The sequence below is a fragment of the Lampetra fluviatilis genome, chromosome 38, assembly GCF_964198595.1.
Source record: "Lampetra fluviatilis chromosome 38, kcLamFluv1.1, whole genome shotgun sequence".
NCBI classification, from domain to species: Eukaryota; Metazoa; Chordata; class Hyperoartia; order Petromyzontiformes; family Petromyzontidae; genus Lampetra; species Lampetra fluviatilis.
In genome coordinates this window covers 10,911,527-10,934,743 of record NC_136312.1, presented here as the reverse complement: position 1 = coordinate 10,934,743, position 23,217 = coordinate 10,911,527, and the positions used below count along the sequence as shown (strand labels likewise).

The window sequence follows — 23,217 nt, the reverse complement described above, 5'->3', positions numbered from 1 at the left end:
TGAGCAAAAACTTTCCGACTCGCACACGGACGTCTCTCCTTTTTAAACAGAGACCGTGCACAAGCTCCTTTCCAATCGTGCAGGAGCCCTTCTGATCGATCAGGGCAGTTATTGTGATATCACAGAGAGTCCATTGAGAGATATTGATCAGGCAGTTATTGTGATATCACAGGAAGTGAGAGAGCCCATTGAGAGATATTGATCAGGCAGTTATTGTCATTGGGATAGCTTGGGTCAGTGCCAGTCACATTTTACGCTTTGTTAGCTTTTGGGTGAAATCAGCGGGCAGCTCGGAGGAACACCCGTGCAGGACGAGGGGAGAACGTGCAACATCCACGCAGAAAGGTGCCCGCGTTGGGAATCGAACCCAGGGCATAGGCTGCGAGGCACAAGTGTTACCACGGCGCCAACCTGCTGACACGGTGATGACCCCCCAGTGACTGCCCGCCTGGTTTTGATCGTTAGCCAGAGAGGAAAATCTTGCGTTCTATTTGCACGCTGCTTAACTTCCAAGATCCGATGAGGCCCCGGCACATTCAGGGCGAATCGATGGACGGGCTGGTACGTCAAAACACAAGCACCCCCGCGTTATCCAGCAAAGACCTTTTAATAAATATATTTATTTTATTTTATTATTTCCCTTCTACGTGACTTTACCGAAAGAACCAAGAATATAAATACCTCCTTGTTTAGCCTCACAGATTCTAGCAGAAAGCGGCGTTTGTCGGGCGAGCACCTATTAAGGCCGGCACAGATCACGAGGGTGTGGTGTGGCCACAAAAAAACTGCTCCCACCTGCCTTTGTTTTATCCCAAAATGCTGGTTCCCATCGCGACAGGGCACACATTTCAGGTCGAGTCGTCATGGGATAGACCAACGCAAACCTCCTCGCATTTAGTCCACGAGGTCGATCAATGAAATAAAATCTATAATCGAGGACATTTTTTTTGTACTCTGGCACATTTTTTAAAAATGCCGTCCACGCCGACATCCTGCCTCGATAAGGCGGGAAACCCCTGCAATCAACGCCCAGCGTGACGCAGCTGACGATGACGATGATGATGATGACGTCACAAAGGAGTGCTCATCACCACCCGTCCACGTGGGAACAAAGCTAAACTATTAAACGAAACAACTTTTATTCTATCAGGTAAGGCCCACTGAGCTATCTCGCTCTTTTTCAGAAGCGACCTGGCCACAAATGATAGCCCAACGAAGTGGCTTATCATCACGTGGAAATGTATAGCACCCAAATACTCTAAACGTACTTTGATTCTAAATGTTTAGGGAACCCATGGCCTCCTGTATACCTGGCGAGGTAGTTAACATCTCGCCACTTGCCACTTCGGTTATTCGGGACCGCGAACCAAACCCAGGTGGCTGGCATAGCAATGCGGCGAGCGAAGCCACCGCTCCAATGCTCTCTGTGAGCCTTCAGCCGACAAAAAAAACAAATATGCCCCGTATATCCTAACAGACTGTCGGAGCAAGTGCTTTTAGCGAACACCTATGAAGGCCGGCAGAAGACACGCCTTTGTCTCCCTGGTGGCGATGTTGACGCACCGTGCCAGTTATTCATTTGAGGCTGAGTATACCTAGGGGAGACCCAGGACTCGTTCAGATAATCGTCACTGGTGTTGGCCGTGAGCGGAAATCCTACTCGGGTCGCCGGCTTCGTAGCACAGTGGTGCTAACCGCTACGCCACCGCTCCCCACCACACAAAACGTGCGCACACGCAAACACAAAGGCACACGCAGAGTATCACAGAGCCCCGATGGGCCTGGTGAGGAGACATCAAGCTGCTCACCAGGGCTTGTGAGGAAAGGTCGCACTCCACGCCTGGCACTGCCGGCCGTGTCGGGTGGTGGCGACGCCGCCCCGGTAGGCCGTGCCCGATCTGCTGTAGCACTCTGCCAACGACGCTGGACGAAAAACGGGTAAAGCGCGGCGTCAGGGTCCAAGCAGCAGCGAAATGTCGCAACAAGCGCAGCGGCAGTCGCCCGCGTAGTCCTGCACTGTGACATACGTCACGGGCAGACGACTCCGAACTGGGATGGTGGAGAACGACGGGAAAGCAGATTCGAGAAAGTGCCGTCGCTCCGACCGCCTCGGGCGTGCGGTCGAGCACAATTTGCAATATTCCTCCCCCGCACCTCCGATTAGCCCGCGGTTGGCTAACGTACGGTGCGAAGGAAAGTTCAACGTACATACAAATATCCCACACTTTAAAAACTCTAATTTCTGTCCTAAATACTGCGGGTGCAAATGAAGCGGGATTTTTAAGCAACGATCCCTTCGTGAATTTACTGCTGACTCGACGTGCAAGAGTCCAGCGAGCTGCCACTCACTCACTAACCCACCCACCCACCCACACACTCACTCACCCACCCACCCACCCACACACTCACTCACTCACTAACCCACCCACCCACCCACACACTCACACACTCACATCACTAACCCACCCACCCACCCACACACTCACTCACTCACTAACCCACCCACCCCACACACTCACCTCACTCACTCACTAACCCCACCCACCCACCCACACACTCACTCACTCACTAACCCACCCACCCACTCACTCACTCACTAACCCACCCACCCACACACTCACTCACTCACTAACCCACCCACCCACCCACACACTCACTCACTCACTAACCCACCCACCCACCCACACACTCACTCACTCACTAACCCACCCACCCACACACTCACTCACTCACTAACCCACCCACCCACCCACACACTCACTCACTAACCCACCTACCCACACACTCACTCACTCACTAACCCACCCACTCACACACTCACTCACTCACTAACCCACCCACACACTCACTCACTCCCTCACTAACCCACCCACCCACCCACACACTCACTAACCCACCCACCCACCCACACACTCACTCACTCACTAACCCACCCACCCACCCACACACTCACTCACTAACCCACCCACCCACACACTCACTCACTCACTAACCCACCCACCCACCCACACACTCACTCACTCACTAACCCACCCACCCACCCACACACTCACTCACTCACTAACCCACCCACCCACACACCCACACACTCACTCATTCACTAACCCACCCACCCACCCACACACTCACTCACTCACTAACCCACCCACCCACCCACACACTCACTCACTCACTAACCCACCCACCCACACACTCACTCACTCACTCACTAACCCACCCACCCACCCACCCACACACTCACTCACTCACTAACCCACCCACCCACACACTCACTCACTCACTAACCCACCCACCCACCCACACACTCACTCACTCACTAACCCACCCACCCACCCACACACTTACTCACTCACTCACTAACCCACCCACCCACCCACACACTCACTCACTCACTACACCACCCACCCACACACTCACTCACTCACTAACCCACCCACCCACACACTCACTCACTCACTCACTAACCTACCCACCCACCCACACACTCACTCACTAACCCACCCACCCACACACTCACTCACTCACTAACCCACCCACTCACACACTCACTCACTCACTAACCCACCCACCCACCCACACACTCACTCACTCCCTCACTAACCCACCCACCCACCCACACACTCACTCACTAACCCACCCACCCACACACTCACTCACTCACTCACGTGAATACATTCACACAATTCTCTGACGTGGAATACTCCAGATGACGAGAATAATCAAATAATTAATGGGTGTTTTTTTTTTTGGGTGCAAACATTTCGACGCCAGGGCTTGCTGAGGTTATGAACTCGCTCGCTAGATTTGAGAGACAGGTTTTATCACGGGCAGCTAAATTCAGGATCGCCGGATCTACCCCACCTACCACCTCATCCACACTTCACTTCACTAATATCACGCGTACACATAGTGTTGTTTACTTAATAATGTGAAGGTGAACTAATCTCGTGAAATCACCATCATCATCCCCTATCCCCTTTCTCCTAATCTGCAGTCCCGTGTTACCATCCGTTGATTTGATATTTTTAGCGAATGTGTATTTGTCTTGTGCAACAAGGGTCCTGCACAATTAGTTTGGTGGGGAGGCTGGTATTAAGTGTAGTTTCCCAGTTTTCAGAGTTAATGAGAAAAGTTGTCTATATTCGTGGTGGTAAAGTGTTATGTAATTCTCTCTTGCGCGTCACTCCTCTTCGCAGACGAATCGCCTGAGATGAAGACTTGTCAAGCAATCGACGCCCCACTCTTTTACAGCCGCTGAGATTAAGTTGTGACACTCCGCTTAATTTCTTCACATGATCAAAGTTGACGCAAGTCTGGCTATTTACGTCCTCTATGCAGACTGGTTTTTTTTGTGCACGAATAGGGAATTAGAGACAAGTGTTCCCACTTATTGGCCAATTAAATGCCCCAGCATCTCCAAGCACCTTAAATTTCATATCAATCATTCAAATGCCCAAACTTCAGTTTTCTTGATTTTTTTAGCCTAGGGGCCCCCCAATGGCAGCTGCCTGTGTGCAGCACAATGTGGCGTGGCACGGGCCTGTGAGTCGGCGGCGATGTTGCCATTGGCTATTCCAATTCAGGAATTTGCGACTCCATGTTTTTCTCTCTCTCATTTTTTGGCAAATTTTGGACCACGACGCCGGCACAGGTGGGCGACTCTATTTCGAACAACGTCACGGGATCTATCACGGCCGTTGTGATACGGACGATGCGTATTTCATGGACATCGCGCTCCACTGCAGGTTCACCCGCTGCGCCCACCGCTCACCCCGTACCGTGTGTCGTGTAGACTTATCTGGAGAATTTGCACAGGTGTGCGCATCTCTGCACGTGCCATATACGTTTCGAGTTTATTTAGGTAAATAAACCGTGCATGTGCATTACATGACATGCAGCTGCTATATATCTGGCAAGTGCTTTTCAGAGGGCACTATTGAGAATTCCACTGTAAATAACTGAATAAATAAGCAGGCAATGCACCTCCTTCACATCCCCGTCCCTCAACGTGAACACAAAAAGTATTGCTTGCACAGCCCATCAGCCGTATGGCCTTCTGGGAGTGCATATTTTGAGCAACCTTGATTCAAGACAAGCAAAGTTTTTGGGTCGACATCGGACCCCCATAGCATAAGGGGGGGTGGAAGAGGTGGGGGGAGTGGAGAAGGTGGGGGGGAGGGGGGGTTGGAGGTGGGGGGAGGAGGAGGGGGTGGAGGAGGAAGTGGCGGTGGTGTATTTGCCCGTGAGATCGGCAGATCACCAGAATCGATTTGAGCAAACCTGGCCTTGCTGATGAGATACTGCAGATGTCAAAACCCGTCCACACGTTGCTTGTCTTAATGCTGCTGAAGTTATGCACTACCAAAAATCCACGAGGGTTGTGTAAGAAATACTTTTAAATGAAAAAAATGAATGTGAAGGGGAAGAATATATGCAAAGGAGATGGTTACTGTCTGCTTATGTATGCTATCATTCACAACCTCCGCAAATACACGAATGGTTATTTTGCGCCACCATAAATTACCACGGTTTAAGGGTGGACTGCCAATTGAGGACAGACAGACACACGTGGGTTAGACCCGACAGCGGGTGTATGGAGCCCTCGTTCTGTGTTCTGTGTGGGTATGTAAGCGGCGCACACCGGCCGTAGGACTCTCTGTGTGTGTGTGGCCGTGCCAGCGAACCTGCAGTCGGCTGGGCGCAGCGTGGGATGTGGGAGCAGAGCTGCCTGCGGACGCTCGGGTCCACGGTGAAGCACCAGGGGGCCTCCTCCCTGCCGTCCGGGTTGCGGCAGTAGTTCCTGTCCAGTCCACTGCACAAAGACACAGAGCCCACGTGTAGCCTTGACGCACTGTGCAGGCCGGCATGGCAGCCGAGAAGGGGGGTGGCCAGCGCTACGCCCGGCCACCTTTGTCTCCCCAGTGGCGATGTTAACTACACATCGCACCAGGTACTCAGACTGAGTCGACCTAGGGGAGGCCCGGGACCGGTCGAGGTCATCGTAAGCGGTGTCGGCCGTGAGCGGGAATCGAATTTGGTTTCCCGGGTTCGTTGAGCAGCGTGCTAACCACAACACTGCCGCTCCCCAAAGTACGCGTGCTAATCCGCTACTCACCCACGATTATCACGGTCGGCTACGTACGTGCGGAAGAAGTTCAACATACATACATACATACACACAGCATGCACACAATACACACCACACACACCATGCACACATACCAGACATGTGCATGCAGGTTTCAAGTTTGTGTTGTTTAACTCGGTGAGAACTCAAGAGTCTAGGATTATCAATTTGCAAGATTCATCCTGCATCACCAAAATAACAAAAGCAAAAACAAATCGTATAAAGGGCAGCAAAATATTTAAAAAAACGTTCAATGGACGTTTTAATTAATCCACTTTGCTCTGTGCTCCTTCAACGGAGGAGGAGCAAAACTGCAACAAACCTTGTCCTGAAGCCCTCTGGTGGCGATCAGCAGTCGCTATGTAGCTCCTGATCCCATGGCTGCCACACGCAAGACTAACATAGCGCAAAAGTGTTCTCCTTTGCGAACAATGTTCAGCGCATGCCTCTGCTATCAGTCCTTTGACCACGGCGTGGATTCCAGAATCCTATGGTGGAGACCAGTCTTTATATAGCGCACAACGCTGATGATGATTCGGTGAGAAAGAGATAGCAAGTGAATATTTGTTTTTTTGGTATGCATAGCTAAATATTCTTTTCAAAGCACATTCTGGCTCTTTGCACATGACCATCCATCACTGCTAACTCCATCATGATTCTACTTTATTGAAAGTAGTACTTTAGCAAAAGAAAAATGTACAGGTTAGAGATGAATTTGGATGCACCATACAATTATTTTAAAGTATGTTTTTGCATGTATGTATTAATTACCAGATAAGGCACACTGAGCTATGTATAGCTCTCTTTCAGAAACGACCTGGCTATCACAAATGATAGCTCAACGAAGTGGCTCATCATCACGTGGAAATGTACAGCAGCCAAACAATCTTAGCGCGTGTTTCTAAGTGTGGAGGGAAACACAGGAGGACCTGGTGAAAAATCCACATGACCACGGGGGAGAGAGAGAGACACGAAAACTCCAAATACACAGCAGCAGGCGTCAGGGTGGAATCGAACCCACAACTTCCTACATACCAAAAACATAGACTGCCAGCAAATTAAGCCACGATAATAATTTACATTTTTAAATGCATGGAATTTGCACATAGTTTAACATCAAGTAAGGACAGAATAAGTGAGATAGACGTTTGGAAATAACTAAAGAGAGAGAAAGCCATTTTAAACAGACACGTTTTTAGTCGAGATTTGAACATTTGTAAGTGTCTCGGAAGCCCTGACGTCAAAGGGCGAGGAGTTCCAGAGTTCTAGGTGCCACAATTGCAAAGGCACCATCACCCCCGAGTGTGAAGCCTTAGAGACCGTGGTGACAGTGAGCACTGCGCAATCTGAGGATCTTCACGACCTCGATGGAATATCCGTGGCCGAAGGAGGTCATGAATGTATTGAGGAGCAAGTCCATTTAAGGCCGATGCGTGTAACCTTGTCCTGGGTGGGGGCGGGCATTACGTAATCTTGCATGGGGCCGTCCGTGCAGCCCATCAGCCGCACGGCCTTCTCTCTCTCGGTGGGGGGAACAGTTGAAGGGGGATTGCTTCACAGCGTGCAGGGGCCGATGGGGGGAGGCGGGGGGGATGCTAAGCTGATAATTGTGTGGATCCATAGACGTCGTGAGTATCCACAGTCTGCCCCTCACAATAGTGCCACGCTGCTCGCGAGAGCTTTCGCGTGCGAGAAGCAAGCCCTCAGAATAGAAAATAATCCCCGCACTGGAGGGAAAAGTTTTTAAATGGCAAACTGCTCACGCTCGTGGAAATGGCCTTGCAACTCCACAACTCGTTTGGCTCATTTGATCGTTTGACAGCCGCTCTGAGGTTCTTTATGCCCCCTTTCATCACGAGGGTAGAAAGTTCACACTGACCCGTGGAATCCGCGATCTGTTACTTCACTGACACTTAGAGACACAAACACAGGCTCAAGATGAATCAGGGAATGTCGGAGAGTCATAGCTGTTTGTTTTTTTATCCGGCCGGGAGGTAAAAGAGCTGTAGAATTAATACATGGTGATGATGATGATGATTACGCAGTAGATGGATGCTGAAGTGAGATCATTCATCAAACATTCGCTTTTTTGCTCCCCACCAAAATTGGGTGCAGCAGCGGTGTGCTCTAAACAAAGTCACTTCGAGTTGAATTCCTGCTAATTGGCAACTTCAGTGGCAAGTGGCCGCTGAACCGGTCCTAAGCACCCCCTTCACTTATCATCCCTCGTCATTGATATGGTGTGGAGAGGCCACCAAGCCTGCAGTGGATTGGCGTGCAGCTGTAAATTCATGGAACAATATTCCAATCGTGTTGCTACTGGTGACACATCATGAGACAAATACAGACTCACACCAAACGTTCACAGTGACCACCGCACTGTCCCGTGCCAAGATGATATCACAGCGCATCGCGTCTCTTTATCTACACCGGGGGGGGGGCACATCTTTTAAACGCCCTGCGAACGGTGTTCATCCCACGTCAATCGCACCCATTATTTTAGTTCGCAATTCATAGTTTTGTCGCGGGAATTTCCTGCGCAGCCATTGGAGCCTGTGCCCCATCGCCCGTCGGCTCGACCTCCGAACTCGGCTCCCATTGGTGGAGCGGGCGCGTGACGTTGCCCACCTGGAAAGAGCGCTCCAGAGCACTTTTCTGTCGGACGGCAACCGCTCGCCCGGATCGTAACGTAGGAGGAGGTTAACGGTCCGGGTTCAGAGCTGCCTTGCTGAGCGTTCGGTGGGCATGTCAAAATCCAGCCAATCGGAGGCGTCGTACCTTCCTGCCAACTCCCCCCACCCCCCACCGCCTCGAAGCGCCACGGCAGAGCGCTCCGCCCATTGAGTGCATCTGTGCAAAAGAGTTTTGTGGCTCATCGGATTCCTCCTGCATAAATTACGACTCCGATTCTGATGCGGAACTTCTTTCATGCCGTACATAGCCAATCGTGCTAATCGGTGGTAGTATATACCATCATCGATGGTATATACCACCTCACCGATGATGATAGTATACCACCATCGGTGACTGTCTACCCAAAAAGCGCTAACCAACGGGTCCGAGCCTCCTCATCTGACCTTGGGAGATCCGACGAGACCGGGCGCATCCAGGGCAGTTTGGGTCGCAGGGCGGAGGGTGTAACCGTCAGGCAGATTCCCGCGCGGTGGCGGTGCGTTGCGGTGCCGGTCAACCCACCTGCAGGGATAGTTGTGCTCCAAGTACGTGTGTCGGTGCGGGTGCTGGGCGGTCCAGTGCTGGCAGGGGATGCCGCCCTTGGTGTGGTTGACCCGCCCGCGGTAGTCCTCTCCCCGCTCCTCCAGACACGGCCGCCCCTCCATCGCCGGCCGCGTCGCTTTCGCGGCACCACACCCGGGGAGGTGGTTGCAACGCACGCACGTGACACGTTTTGTATATTTATTGTTGAAGACGCAACGGAAAAGACACGTGGCTCTTCAGAGTTATGCAAGTTGCCTGTCATCTATCAACGTTTGGCAAAATTTGGACCATGATGCCAGCAGACGTGGCCTACTCTAATTTGAATCACCGTTTACAGGGTCTTTAATATTCACAGGAGAGTGGACGGCGTGTATTTCCAGGTGAATAGACCCGCAGGATTAGCGAGAGTGGCCACTTGGCTCGAATCGCCAACCTCCGTTGGCGATGTCACTGCCAAGTGAGCCCATGGCCACTGCAAGGTTACCGGTGATTGTCGAGGGCGTTTCATCAACGAGCACCAACACAATTCTAAATTTGTCGACGATCGTGGGGAGTGTTCAGAGTTGGCTGGCTGTTACACGGTGTCCCTTATACGAGGATCCGGTGCGGTGTGTAACCATCGGCGTTGGGGCAACAGATGCAGCTGGGCGTGGTTGCTTGCCACCCTGAAGCCTTCCATGTGTATTCTTAGGTTTTTTCCGGTAAAGTCACGTAGGTAAAAAAAATTAAATTAATAAAAATAAAATTTAAATCACGACGTTTCGGAGGCAACACAAGCCTCCGTCTTCAGGTGGAACCGTCACAGCACGATAACTGTATCAAGTAAGAGAAATTCCAAGAAAACAGTCCTTGTATATATACTGGTTGAGGGTTGGAGGAGCCAAGGTAGGCCCTGGATATTATTATTATTGTGAGGTTCGGTGCGGCTGAAACCGCTGCCAGGAATGAGTCTTTGTTGTGTAGACTGGTTGAACTGGGAGGTTCTAAGAGTTGTTAAGGTGCAGCTAATGCAAAGGTGCGTGCCGTGCCGGCCTTCATACGTGCTGCTCGCTGACGGCACTTGCCTGCCCCAGAAGTTTGGTAAAGGACATTCGACGGGGGGATCTCTGTCTTCTATGTGGGTGACCCAAGGGATGGATGCTTACGGCATGCCTTGATGCTGCAATACTCCCACGGTTGGTGGGGGTCCGTGGTGAAGCACCAGGGTCGCGTACGCCCGTTGGGGTTGCGGCAGTAGTTGTCATCCAGCCCAGCGTTTGGGAACCTTCCAGACGTTGGGGGGTGTTTAGGGCGGTCAACACGCGGAGAGAGAAGGTGCATCGATAGATTAGTAGGTCCGGGACCCGGACTGCCATCTGCTTTGTTGCGGTTGCCCCCGATTCAAGAGCCACATGGCTCACAGGGCTATACCTAATACATGAACTGAACTGTTGATGATCATCTCGGCGATTTATCCACGTGACTGGCCGTCATCCTCGGTTGCCCCTCGGACCCACCGCATTGTAACCCCGGGGTAGTGACCCTAACAGGCGATACACCCTCGAGGTCAGAGCGCACCCAAATCTCGTAGAGGGCATGAGTGGCACTGACCTCCCCGTGCGGCACGAATAGAGGACTACATACTGTGCCACATATAGTCTTTACCAGACTGTTGGGGCAAGTGCTGTAAGCGAGCACCTATGAAGGCCGCATGGCACACGACGGGGTGGGTGGCCAGTACCACGCCCGGCCGCCTTTGCCTCCCTAGTGGCGATGTTTACACACACAACCAGGTACTTATTTCAGACTGAATCGACCTAGGGGAGGCCCAGGACCGATTCAAATAATCGACACTGGTGTTGGCCGTGAGCGGGAATCGAACTCGAGTCGCCGAGTTCGTAGCGCAGTGCGCTAACTGCTACACTACCGCCGTGCGACGCACGAACACACACGCGGCCGCTGTCAGCCACTCATTGTGAGCACAGTGCTGGTGTAAACACAACACTCGTGGAGCGGGGAAAACGTTGCAAGCCCAGGGGATGTGGCTCGGACCCCTGGCGGTCTCCTCTCTCTCTGTAAATAACCTGCGTCACCGCGAGGAATGTTGCCGCGCTGAAAGGGTAAGCGCAACTGGGCTCGCGACCCAGAGGTCACCGATTCAATCCCCTGGGGTAAAAAGTTGAAACAACGGTGCAAGATTTTTTAAACCCCCCCCCCACCCAGCAGTGCAGCAGGATCCCACCATGGTGAGGCGGGCGGCAGTTTGCGTGCCGTGGGGCTACAGTGCGCGTGTGTGCCCACCTCTACCGCAGTGGCGTAGCGGTCAGCGCTACGCTGCGCTAGGAAGCCGAGTTCGATTCCCGCTCACAGCCAACACCAGTGACGATAATCTGAATCGGTCTGGGTCTCCCCTAGGTTGACTCAGCGTCAAATGGGTACCTGGTGCGATGTGTAAATATCGCCACTGGGGAGACAAAGGCGGCCGCGCGTGGTGCTGGCCACCCACCCCGGCCTTCATAGGTGCTCGCTAACAGCACTTGCCCCAACAGTCTGTTAAGGCTACACGGGGGACCTTTGTGTTTGGCCACCTCTTCTCCCAGCGTGGAAGTGTGGGCCAAACACCCAACGGCGAGAAGGGCTCTCCAGAACTCCTTCTATTGCGAGGCCCTTCCGGCACCAGCAGCGCGAGAAAGGAATCGCAGGGCTGCGCCTTTACCCAAACTCGCTTGGGCCCGAGGGAGGCCGGCACGGGCGTGCGCGCTGCACCTGTCGGGGGAGTAGTGGTGGTTGTGCGGATGCTGCAGGTCCCAGCGCTGGCACTCGCGCTGGGAGTCCGTGTGGTCGACGAGTCCACGGTAGTGCTCACCCCTGCACTCCACGCACGGGACTGAAACAGGCCGGCGGGCGAAAGCTCTCAGGAAACGCCAACAAACTTTTTTTTTTTTTACACCAGGTAAGGCCCACTGAGCTATATAGTTCGTTTTAGAAGCGACCTGGCTGCCACAAATGATATTTCAACGAAGTAACTTATTAAACGTGGACATTTATAGCGGACAAATACTCTAAACTCGTGACGTTGATGAGAGAGAGAGACACGCAAACTCCAAATACTGTATACAGTTTAACACGTAGGCTTTCGCGACCAATATCATCCATAATAGAGGTTTTTGGGTTAGATCGCGTAAATATACAAATGTGTCGTTAAACCCGCCACCACCCGACACAGCCAACTAAGTAAGGGTTGTCACGTAAACAGAACGTGCCAATTCGTCACTAGTACAGCACCCCGGTGTGTTGGAGAGCCAAGCCACAACATTTACAGACTGATTACGACGTTTCGCCAGTAATTACAACTAGCTTCATCAGGCGACAGCCAGATTTGTGGAGAAATCCACCTGTTTCTTTCCTTATATAGAGGCGTAGATGTGTTGACCACGCTTCTGCGATCTTGCACAATGGCGTCACGGTTGGGATCGAACCCACGACCTCCTGTATACCAGGCGAGAAAGTTAACATTTTGCCACTGACGTAAAGATTGCCCCCCCCCCCTCGCCGCGTTGGCCTTGAAACAAATCGTGGGGGGGTGGGGCAAGTGCTAGTCGTGAGTGGGCAAGTGTGAAGGCGAGCCACGCTGCGCCCAAGGGCGCAGCGTGGCTCGTACCACACGTGGGCTGCCTCTCTATCTCCCCAGTGCTGATCTTTTACGAACAGTATCAGCTACACTTATAATGAAGGGGCTTTTTTGGGGTTAGATCGCGAAAATGTTGTCGAGTTACATTTTAAAATGTGGACCCTGACGCCAGCACACACGCACCCATGGCCGACTCCTTTCCAAACGACATCACGGGGATCTTTGAAGTCCCCCACGTTGGGTCAGATGGCGCGCGGTTCTATTTTACTGTCATCCCTCGTTATTCACGAGGGATACGTCCCGGAGATGCTCATGAACAGCAAATTTTTCACAGATAACGAGACTGACCAACGGATATTGTACGTGCAACGTCTGCGGATGCTTCTAAAGCTTCGATAAGCTCTCTCTCTCTCTACCTATCTCTCTCATATTTTTATCTCATCACTATCTCTCTCATTACTTTATCTCATCTCTCTCTCTCGATTCAGCAGGCTTGTAAGAGAGCTCCATATGTGATTCGCGGATAGCCAAGTTCGTATTTAACGATGGAATATTGTACACCCGCAGTATTAACCAGGGCGGCCGCTGATACTCGAACCGCGAACCTCTGCAACAAGAAGTGGGAAAGCCTCTACTCCGCTGCTGCTGCTGCTGCTGCTGCTGTGGAGCGTCGCACCCTCGTCGCAGCGCGGTATCCCGCAGCGCTCGCGGCGCCGGTTGCTGTCCATGGTGTAGCACCACGGCTCCCCGGGCTCTTGGGCCGGGTTCCGGCACGAGTTGCCTTCCAGGTCAAACGTCGGGTAGAAGCTTGGAAGGTACCTGCTCGCGGTAAGACCAGAACCCAGCGAGCGACATCGGCTGAAGGAACATTCATCGGTGCAGTACCGTTGTGGCCGCTAGCCCTTTTTGGACCCACGCGCTTTCACCTTCAGCGGTGCAAATTCAATCCCCATGGGGAAGCTTGGAAAGCCAAATGGAGTTCGCAAGAAGTGACAAACGCCTCTTCGTGAAAGTTGCGACGACAGAGAAGTTCCCTGGCTTCGATCTTCCGCGAAGCTCCTGCGGCCACAACTCTGAACTCCATCCACTGCACCAATGATGGCAACGAAACTATTTTTATTTTACCAGGTAAGGCCCACTGAGCTATGTAGCTCTTTTTCAGATGTGACCACAAATGATCGCTCGACGAAGTGGCTTATTATGCGGGAATTTATAGCAGCCACAGACTCTAAACGCGTGATGTTGATTCTAAACGTGGCGGGAAAAACCGGAGGACCCAGAGAAAAATCCATGCGACCACGGGGAAAACATAAAAACTTTTCGGTAAAGTCACGTAGGTAAAAACATTAAAATTAATGAAAGTAAAATAAAACAAAACAAAATAAAATTCACGACGTTTCGGAGGCAACACAAGTCTCCGTCATCAGGTGGGACCGTCACAGCCGAATTAGCTGCATCAAGTGAAGCAATGATTCAAGATGTAATCCCTTATAAGCAAGTTGAAGGGAGGTGGAGAGGGGGGGGGAGAGCTTATCAGGCTGTGGTAGCCAATGAATGGAAACGTATCGGGAGGGAGGAGGAGCGGTGATCAAAGACTGCACGCAGTGCTCAACACAATGAATGGAGACGTGTCGGGACGGAGGGCGAGCGGCGATCAAAGACTGCACGCAGTGCTCAACACAATGAATGGAGACGCGCCGAGACGGAGGGCGAGCGGTGATCAAAGACATCACGTAGTGCTCAACACAATGAATGGAAACGTGGCGAGCGGTGATCAAAGAACAATGAAGAGATTACTGTTAAACACTGTGGATGTTAACACTCGGTGAAGTAAATTAAAATAGTGCCTGTCAGATAAGATGGTCCAAAAAGTGTAATTAAGTCTTTTTTGCGTGGTTAATAACATCTTTCCAGTGATTACTGAGTTTGTACCCATCATCACGGTTGAAATTATGTCTGTGTTTGTATATTTGTATGGCTTCGTGTACAAACCTTTGATGGTAGCCCGGAGGTTTGCAGAGAACCTTGGTCTCGGAAAAGACAATTTCATGAGAGCCCGCCGAGTTGTAGCAATGATCGGCAACGGCCGAAGAATCAGTTCTGCCGTGTTTCAGATCTGACTTGTGCTCGCGGACACGATCAGCAACATGACGTTTTGTTTCTCCAATGTAGCAATCACCACAAATGCAACTCAATTTGTAGACTCCAGGATACTGTAAGTCAGGAACGACATCCTTCACAGATGGAATCAGATCACGGATTTTATGCACTGTACTGAATCGGACTTGGATCTTATGTTTGTTTAGAATTTTGGAGATCTTTTTGGTCACGCCTGCTATGTATGGTAACGTGATAGTTTTGGTCAGAGTTTCATGTGGTTGTTTCTGTGTGGTGGGAGAGACAGCTTGGCGGATAGTGCGGTCAGAGTATCCGTTCATCCTGAGGGCCCGATGTACATGTCTTAATTCATCAGTCAGGTGGTGTTGGTCAGAAATGCCATGGGCTCTGTGGTATAGCGTTTTGATGAGAGAATTCTTTTGAGATGGGTGGTGGTGGGAATCCGGTTTCAAGTAGGAATTTGTGTGGGTGGCTTTCCTGTAGACAGAATGTCCCAAGGATCCGTCAAGCCTCCTCTTAAACAGAATATCCAAGAATGGTAGTTTACCGTCTTTCTCCACTTCCATGGTGAATCTGATAGATGGGTGTCTAGAATTGATGTGGTCCAAGAAGTGGTTCAATGCTGGGAGGCCATGTGGCCAGATGACGAAAGTGTCATCCACATATCTCTTCCACAGGGAAGGACGCAGGGTGGATGTCTGGATGGCGTCTGATTCAAACTTTTCCATGAACATGTTGGCTATAACTGGTGACAAGGGGGAGCCCATAGGGGTACCCTCATTCTGTTTGTAGAAGGTGCCATTCCAGGTAAAATAGGTGTTGGTGAGGCAATGCCTAACCAGCGCAGGTACATCAGAATTCAATCCATGTTGGACTAAGTCCTCAATTATTGTTAGGGTGTCCGGTACTGGGACTTTGGTAAACAAAGATACTACATCAAAGCTGACGAGGATGTCATCAGGAGATAGTACCATGTCCTTAACCATAGAGACTAATTGGGTTGAGTTGAGTACTGCCGAAGAGGTCTTGCCTGTGAAGGGGAGCAGAGTATCTGATAGAAAACGGGCTAGTTTGTACGTCGGAGAGTTTATCGTCGACACGATGGGTCATAGCGGGGTGCCTTCTTTATGGATTTTGGGAAGACCATAGAGTCTGGGAGGTCTTGCCGCCGATGGTTTTAGAGAGGGACGTTTCCGATTCAGTACAGTGCATAAAATCCGTGATCTGATTCCATCTGTGAAGGATGTCGTTCCTGACTTACAGTATCCTGGAGTCTACAAATTGAGTTGCATTTGTGGTGATTGCTACACTGGAGAAACAAAACGTCATGTTGCTGATCGTGTCCGCGAGCACAAGTCAGATCTGAAACACGGCAGAACTGATTCTTCGGCCGTTGCCGATCATTGCTACAACTCGGCGGGCTCTCATGAAATTGTCTTTTCCGAGACCAAGGTTCTCTGCAAACCTCCGGGCTACCATCAAAGGTTTGTACACGAAGCCATACAAATATACAAACACAGACATAATTTCAACCGTGATGATGGGTACAAACTCAGTAATCACTGGAAAGATGTTATTAACCACGCAAAAAAGACTTAATTACACTTTTTGGACCATCTTATCTGACAGGCACTATTTTAATTTACTTCACCGAGTGTTAACATCCACAGTGTTTAACAGTAATCTCTTCATTGTTCTTTGATCACCGCTCGCCACGTTTCCATTCATTGTGTTGAGCACTACGTGATGTCTTTGATCACCGCTCGCCCTCCGTCCCGGCGCGTCTCCATTCATTGTGTTGAGCACTGCGTGCAGTCTTTGATCGCCGCTCGCCCTCCGTCCCGACACGTCTCCATTCATTGTGTTGAGCACTGCGTGCAGTCTTTGATCACCGCTCCTCCTCCCTCCCGATACGTTTCCATTCATTGGCTACCACAGCCTGATAAGCTCTCCCCCCCTCTCCACCTCCCTTCAACTTGCTTATAAGGGATTACATCTTGAATCATTGCTTCACTTGATGCAGCTAATTCGGCTGTGACGGTCCCACCTGATGACGGAGACTTGTGTTGCCTCCGAAACGTCGTGTATTTTATTTTGTTTTGTTTTATTTTACTTTCATTAATTTTAATGTTTTTACCTACGTGACTTTACCGAAAAAACCTGAGAATATGAATCATTGCAGTCACGAAAGCTTCAAATCTAGAAATAAAAACTTTTAATATACAGGAGTCAGGGTCGAGGTCGAATCTACAACCTCCTGCACACCAGGCGTGGTAGTTATGATTTTTAAACTTCATATGAACTGTGAAATAAAGCAATATTGTGGCTGAATACTCTTAGGTGTTTTCGGTAAAGTCACGTAGGTAAAAATAAATAATAAAAAGAATAGAAAGAATAATAGAAATAAAATTATAAATCACGACGTTTCGGGCGCAACACAAGCATCCGTCATCAGGTAGGACAACCACAGCAAGAAACAATTGCTGAAGTTTGAAAGCTTCAAATCTAGAATTGTGGCTGAAACCCCTTCCAATGCCGTTTCTCCACTTCTCTTGAATTTGGAATGTATAAACACAACAATAGTGACCCTCCCAGACAGACAACCATAGGGAACAAACCATTGCCCCTTGCTGAAAGCAATCTTGGTGGTTTAAATGCATGCTTATTATTAAGTCATATGTATCTATGTATGTTGAACTTCTTTCGCATCGTACGTAGCCAACCGTGCTAATCGGAGGTGCGGGAGAAGGACAATAAACGAAACACAAAAAGCAGTTTACAACAAATGAGTTTTCAATCTATATTTCAAAGTGCATACCTCCAGTGGCCTCATACTGGAAGGAAGAGCATTCCAAACGAAAGCGCATCTGGAAGCGCGCCATGCAGTGAATATCAACTTTTAAAGAGGGTCCTGCCAAGTTTTTTGCAGGAGGGGGCAATGCTGCTGCTGCTGAGTGTATATTCCCAATTTAGTAATTTGAAGGTAAATTTTCAGCGCTTAGATTTCTGTCCATTTCCAATTACATTGTATTTTTTTTGTTAACCGTGGCAGGAAACTGTTGAAGCTGGAAGAAACCCATGCAGAACAGGGGGAGAACATACAAACTCCACAATCAAACCCAGGCCCTCCTTGGTAGCGGTGAGGCACGGGTGTGAGCCACTGTGTTGCCCTGCCATCCTATGTCCCCTCCCACACTCATCCTCCCACACATCTTGTACCACCCTGCCCATACCACTCATCACCACCACTTCCTCTGACCACAACCCCTCCCACGTGGTTCTCAAATCACACATTGATCCAGCACTCTCATTTCACAAAAATCTTCACGTATATCTTGGAAAATTTACCAAAAATGTTTCCGAACAGTCTTGGGGCTGAAATAGCCTCGAGACTAAGACTGTTATTTCCTGTAATGTAAAAAAAATGCAAATAACAGCATTTACAGAAATGTGTTTACAGTATTTACAGAAATATTTACAAAAATGTTATCCATGAGGACAGCTTGAATAACGTTTTATATATTTAAAACTTTCATCATTTGAACAGGTTTATTTTTAGTTATACTTCCAGCATTGCAATGACAGGTGAGTGTTAATGTTATGTAAGTGGATAAAATAAGACATGGCACGTAACGATTCACGGATTCGAATAGATCATGCAGATCACGCCTGTGTAAAATCACGTGGGTGAGAATCATTTACAATTTAATAACAATAGTTAAAATAATAATTTGTAGGCCTTCATTAATGAATTGCCGAACGAAGGCCCCGCCATGCCGTGTCGGGCACAGGGCTTCACTGAGCATGCTTCACCATGCTGGCAGCGCGAGTTGGTGAAGGGAGTACCCTGCACCGGTTCAGATTTAATTCGCCACTGATGCCAGCCATGGCCCGGTATTGAACTTGGTTTGTGGGTTTTATAGCGTCGCGCGCTAACCACTACGCTGTCACTCCACGCCCCATTTACAATATACGCAAGTCATACGCTAACGTGACATTTACGGTTAATGGAACGAATAAGATGGAACAAACGAGAAGCGATACAAATAAAACAGTAAAAATAATAGGAAAGAGATTGGAATTTAAATAACACCATAACCCTCAATAATGTAAATCCATCAGAGTATGAAAGGGTGCACTGCTACACGCTTATTAAGGAATATTGAGCAGGATAGCACACTTGCCAAGCGTACTGGCTTTAAGCGGTAAAAGCTGCTGATTCCTAGATTCCTTTCACCACATGCCGATTACCAAAGGTAGTTATTATCGCTTTCTAAAATGTTCGTAGGAAAAGATTATACCATGCATTGTCGCATGAAAATTGGTCATGCCACAAATGGCTTTATAACAAATCAGCAGCCCACCGTTTAAATCAGCAGCCCATAGTTTAAATCAGTGGCCCACCATTTAAATCAGTAGCCTATAGTTTAAATCAGTAGCCCACCGTTTAAATCAGTAGCCCATAGTTTAAATCAGTTGCCCACCATTTAAATCAATAGCCCATAGTTTAAATCAGTGGCCCACCATTTAAATCAATAGCCCATAGTTTTAATCAGTAGCCCACCATTTAAATCAGTAGCCCATAGTTTAAATCAGCAGCCCACCGTTTAAATCAGCATTGCACCATTTAAATGATTAGCCTCCCGTTTAAATGAGCAGACCGCTGTTACATTGAGCAGGGTGGTCAGTCGTGGAGTTGCGACTCGGCATGGAAACCCCTCAGAGAGGGCAAGGGCCGCGTCGTACCGGCTGTCGTGTGGCTCTGAGTCACCCCAGGCTTGGCATGGCAGCCCACTCTCCGTATAATTCTTGTCTCCACGGTACCCGGAGCCATTTCCTGTGTAGCACCCTCTCACGTATTCTGCCGGGGGGAGCAGCGTGGGAGAAACACGCACAGCATGCACTCCTACAAAGCAACAAGCGCAACAACAAGAGCCATATGCATGTCCACCCACTGTCCAGTTCCCTCTTCTCTCAGGCATTCGCTTAAAGTTCCCGAGAGTGATCAGCATCTACAGATAGCAACGACGTGGTCGAACCCAGAGCGCACTGTCGGCTCGTTGGTTTTAACTCGGCAATGCGCCTGGTTAACAACTTCAGTTAGGGGGTCTGCTCACAGTTGGAAACTTTGACGTTGTTTGATCATGAAGGGATTTTTTGTTGTTGTTGGTGTCTCTACAACTTAAGGCAAAAGATGCGTTACGATGCAATAAACTTAAAGGTGATGACGAGATTTATTTTTTTACAGAATTGGAAACGCTTGGCGAGAGATGCGTGATTTAACTGCGGGAGGAACGTCTGTCAGATTCCATGGAAATAACAAAAAACTCAAAATTCGCCGATGATATTTCTCTATAACAAAAAAACTCTACAGGTGTAACCACCGGCCGTCGTAAGCTGTGTGATAGCTTTTTTTGTTTTAAGCCAACGGTTCAGTAGTTTTGAAGTTCTCCTATAACTGATACTCGGATGGGTGACGGTTCGATCGATGCAAGATGAATATATTCCCCACGCATAGCTGCGTAGCTGCGTAGCTGCGTAGCTGCATAGCTGCAATGAGCAGCCAATTGGTTCGCACGCAAAAAAAACGGAGAGTGATTTTGAAAGTGTGGACAGATGGGGGCGGGGGAGGGGCACTGTGTCCGCGACCCCCCCCCCACCCTTTCTCTCGTAGAGATCGGTGAGGATGTCAGAGTGCATCGTGACCCCCCCTACCCTTTCTCTCGTAGAGATCGGTGAGGATGTCAGAGTGCATCGTGACCCCCCCTACCCTTTCTCTCATAGAGATCGGTGAGGATGTCAGAGTGCATCGTGACCCCCCCTACCCTTTCTCTCGTAGAGATCGGTGAGGATGTCAGAGTGCATCGTGACCCCCCCTACCCTTTCTCTCATAGAGATCGGTGAGGATGTCAGAGTGCATCGTGACCCCCCCTACCCTTTCTCTCGTAGAGATCGGTGAGGATGTCAGAGTGCATCGTGACCCCCCCTACCCTTTCTCTCATAGAGATCGGTGAGGATGTCAGAGTGCATCGTGACCCCGCGCGAGCGGCTTGTGGAGTCCAGCAGCCCGCACACCCTGTTCATCTTGTCGTAGTGGAACGCCCTGCAACAACAAAAGACGCACCGCCGCCGTGTCCTCGTCGTGTGACATTTCTTTTGTGCCCTTACGGTTAGCCGATTGGCTCATCGCCGGTGTATCCACTTGTACTGCTAGGTGATGGTGCGGAGAGGGGGGGATTTAATTGAAAAAAATATATGTAAATTTAATAAACGTGCCACCATCGTATCAACTGTCCTGCCAGGAGATCCAAGCAGGAACCTCTGGATTGCAAGTCCAATGCGCTCATCATTACGCCACGGTAATATCGCGATTCCCAGATCAGGTACTGAATCATTACCAAAATGTACGACTTTGTGCGTGGCTAATAAATCTGGTATTTTTAAATCCTTTATATTAAGTTCGCGTGCTTGCTTGCTTGCTTGCGTGCTTGCTTGCTTGCTTAGGACCGTGCAAATCTTTCGGTCGTTTTTTAACCCACTTCCCGTGATCCAATCGAGCTGACATTTTCCACACAGACTCGTTGTGCGAGACAATTATTGTTCGTGAAAAAAAATTCCCAAAATTTTACACTTGTTAGGAAAAAAAAAATATTTTACATATATTCAAATAGAACGCATTCATGGCTTTGGCTGAACGTCAGAGTGTAAGAGCCCAGAGCGTAACCCCTCCACAGGCCGTGGCGGAGTAGCGCAGTTGGTAGCGCCCTTGCTTCCCATGCCAAAGGTCGTGGGATCGATCCCCGCGTCCTCCACAGGCGAATATATTTTTAAATCCTTTATATTAAGTTCGCTTGCTTGCTTAGGACCGTGCAAATCTTTCGCTCGTTTTTTAACCCCACTTCCCGTGATCCAATCGAGCTGAGATTTTCCACACAGACTCGTTGTGTGTGACAATTAAAAAAAAAATCCAAAATTTTACACTGTTTAGGGAAAACAAATTAAATATTTAATTACCAATTGCTTAATGGTGGCAGACAATCATCTGACGCATAGGTGGCAGCCATCTCAAGCCAGAGGACGAGAGGACTCTAGTCGCCACGCATATAAAGGATTTATAGTGAAAAGCTTTGTTTTTACGGGTTTACTTGTTAGATGTTGAATGTTTTCGGGAAGATAAGTGTCCGCCAAGAGAGTTGGGCTAAACAAAGATTTAGCTTCGTTGTGAGACGTGGAGCCAGATGGCCGGGTATTGCAATGGGTATTGATTGCGTGACAGAACCAAGCCGAGAAAAAAATCATGCATATGCATGGATTATGTAACACAGGATTTTTTCCCGGTAGGTTTTGATGAGTAGCTATCAGGGCCAGAAATGCGTTTGCATGCACTGTACTGTGTACACACTCATAGTAAATCATTATACTTGAATCTTATATAGCGTCATTCATGCCAACAGCATCCCACAAGGCTGTACATTAATTGATATATGTGTACAGACCAAATCCCATATATACTGTACTGCATATGTTAGTATCCACAATAAAAATAACTCCCGCAGTGGTATGGCTTTATTCTGCGAGTCTTTTTTTTCTTTGTGAATGAACGGTATGAGCACGTGGCATCCGTGCAAGTCATTTCACCGCACGTGCAATCAACTCGAGCATTATTGCCCTCTGAGACGGAGGCGTTCGTGAACGATATTGTTCGTAATCATTGTTTTTGGGTTAGATCGCGTTACAATAAATGTGGCGTTAATCCCCCACCACCCGACACAGCCAACCAGTAAGGTTTGTCACGCAAACGAAACGTGCCAATTAGTTACTACATTACTTCAGCCCACTGGTGTGTTGGAGAGTAAATCCACAACATTTGGGTTTCCAACATTTACAACATTTACACTTTAGTTGTGGATTTACTCTGCAATGTGGCGGTGGGCTGAAGTAGTAGCTAATTGGCACGTCTTGTTTACGTGACAAACCTTCCTGGTTGCCTGTGTCAGGTGGTGGCGAGTTACTACACATTTATACTTACGAGATCTAAGCCTTTATTATGAATAATATTGCTCTAATTTCTTTACCGCAAAGAGAGACCAGGGTAGGGGCCGCTCGCCTGCTTGGCCAAACGAGGTCTTTCCTCGATGTCAGGGAC

The 23,217-nt window shown here is 49.3% G+C and overlaps 1 protein-coding gene across 6 annotated transcripts in view; it reads right to left on the bottom strand.

Moving 5' to 3' along the window:
- LOC144945650 (hepatocyte growth factor-like protein) overlaps positions 1–23,217 on the bottom strand; it is a 54,829-nt gene that overhangs the window by 26,471 nt on the left and 5,141 nt on the right. For 5 of the 6 annotated variants that reach the window (XR_013639700.1, XM_078874204.1, XM_078874205.1 and 2 more), the window contains 8 exons: positions 21,062–21,174; positions 19,818–19,932; positions 13,630–13,772; positions 12,089–12,209; positions 10,489–10,607; positions 9,323–9,479; positions 5,685–5,812; positions 1,809–1,923 (listed from right to left, as the gene is read on the bottom strand). Coding sequence is in view for 5 of the 6 variants with exons in the window: in XM_078874204.1 (XP_078730330.1) it covers positions 1,809–1,923; positions 5,685–5,812; positions 9,323–9,479; positions 10,489–10,607; positions 12,089–12,209; positions 13,630–13,772; positions 19,818–19,932; positions 21,062–21,174 (1,011 nt within the window). In the remaining variant the exon portion in view is untranslated. Of the gene's footprint in view, positions 1–1,808; positions 1,924–5,684; positions 5,813–9,322; positions 9,480–10,488; positions 10,608–12,088; positions 12,210–13,629; positions 13,773–19,817; positions 19,933–20,841; positions 20,885–21,061; positions 21,175–23,217 lie in introns of those variants that run through there. The other variant, XM_078874208.1, reaches the window with a different exon arrangement.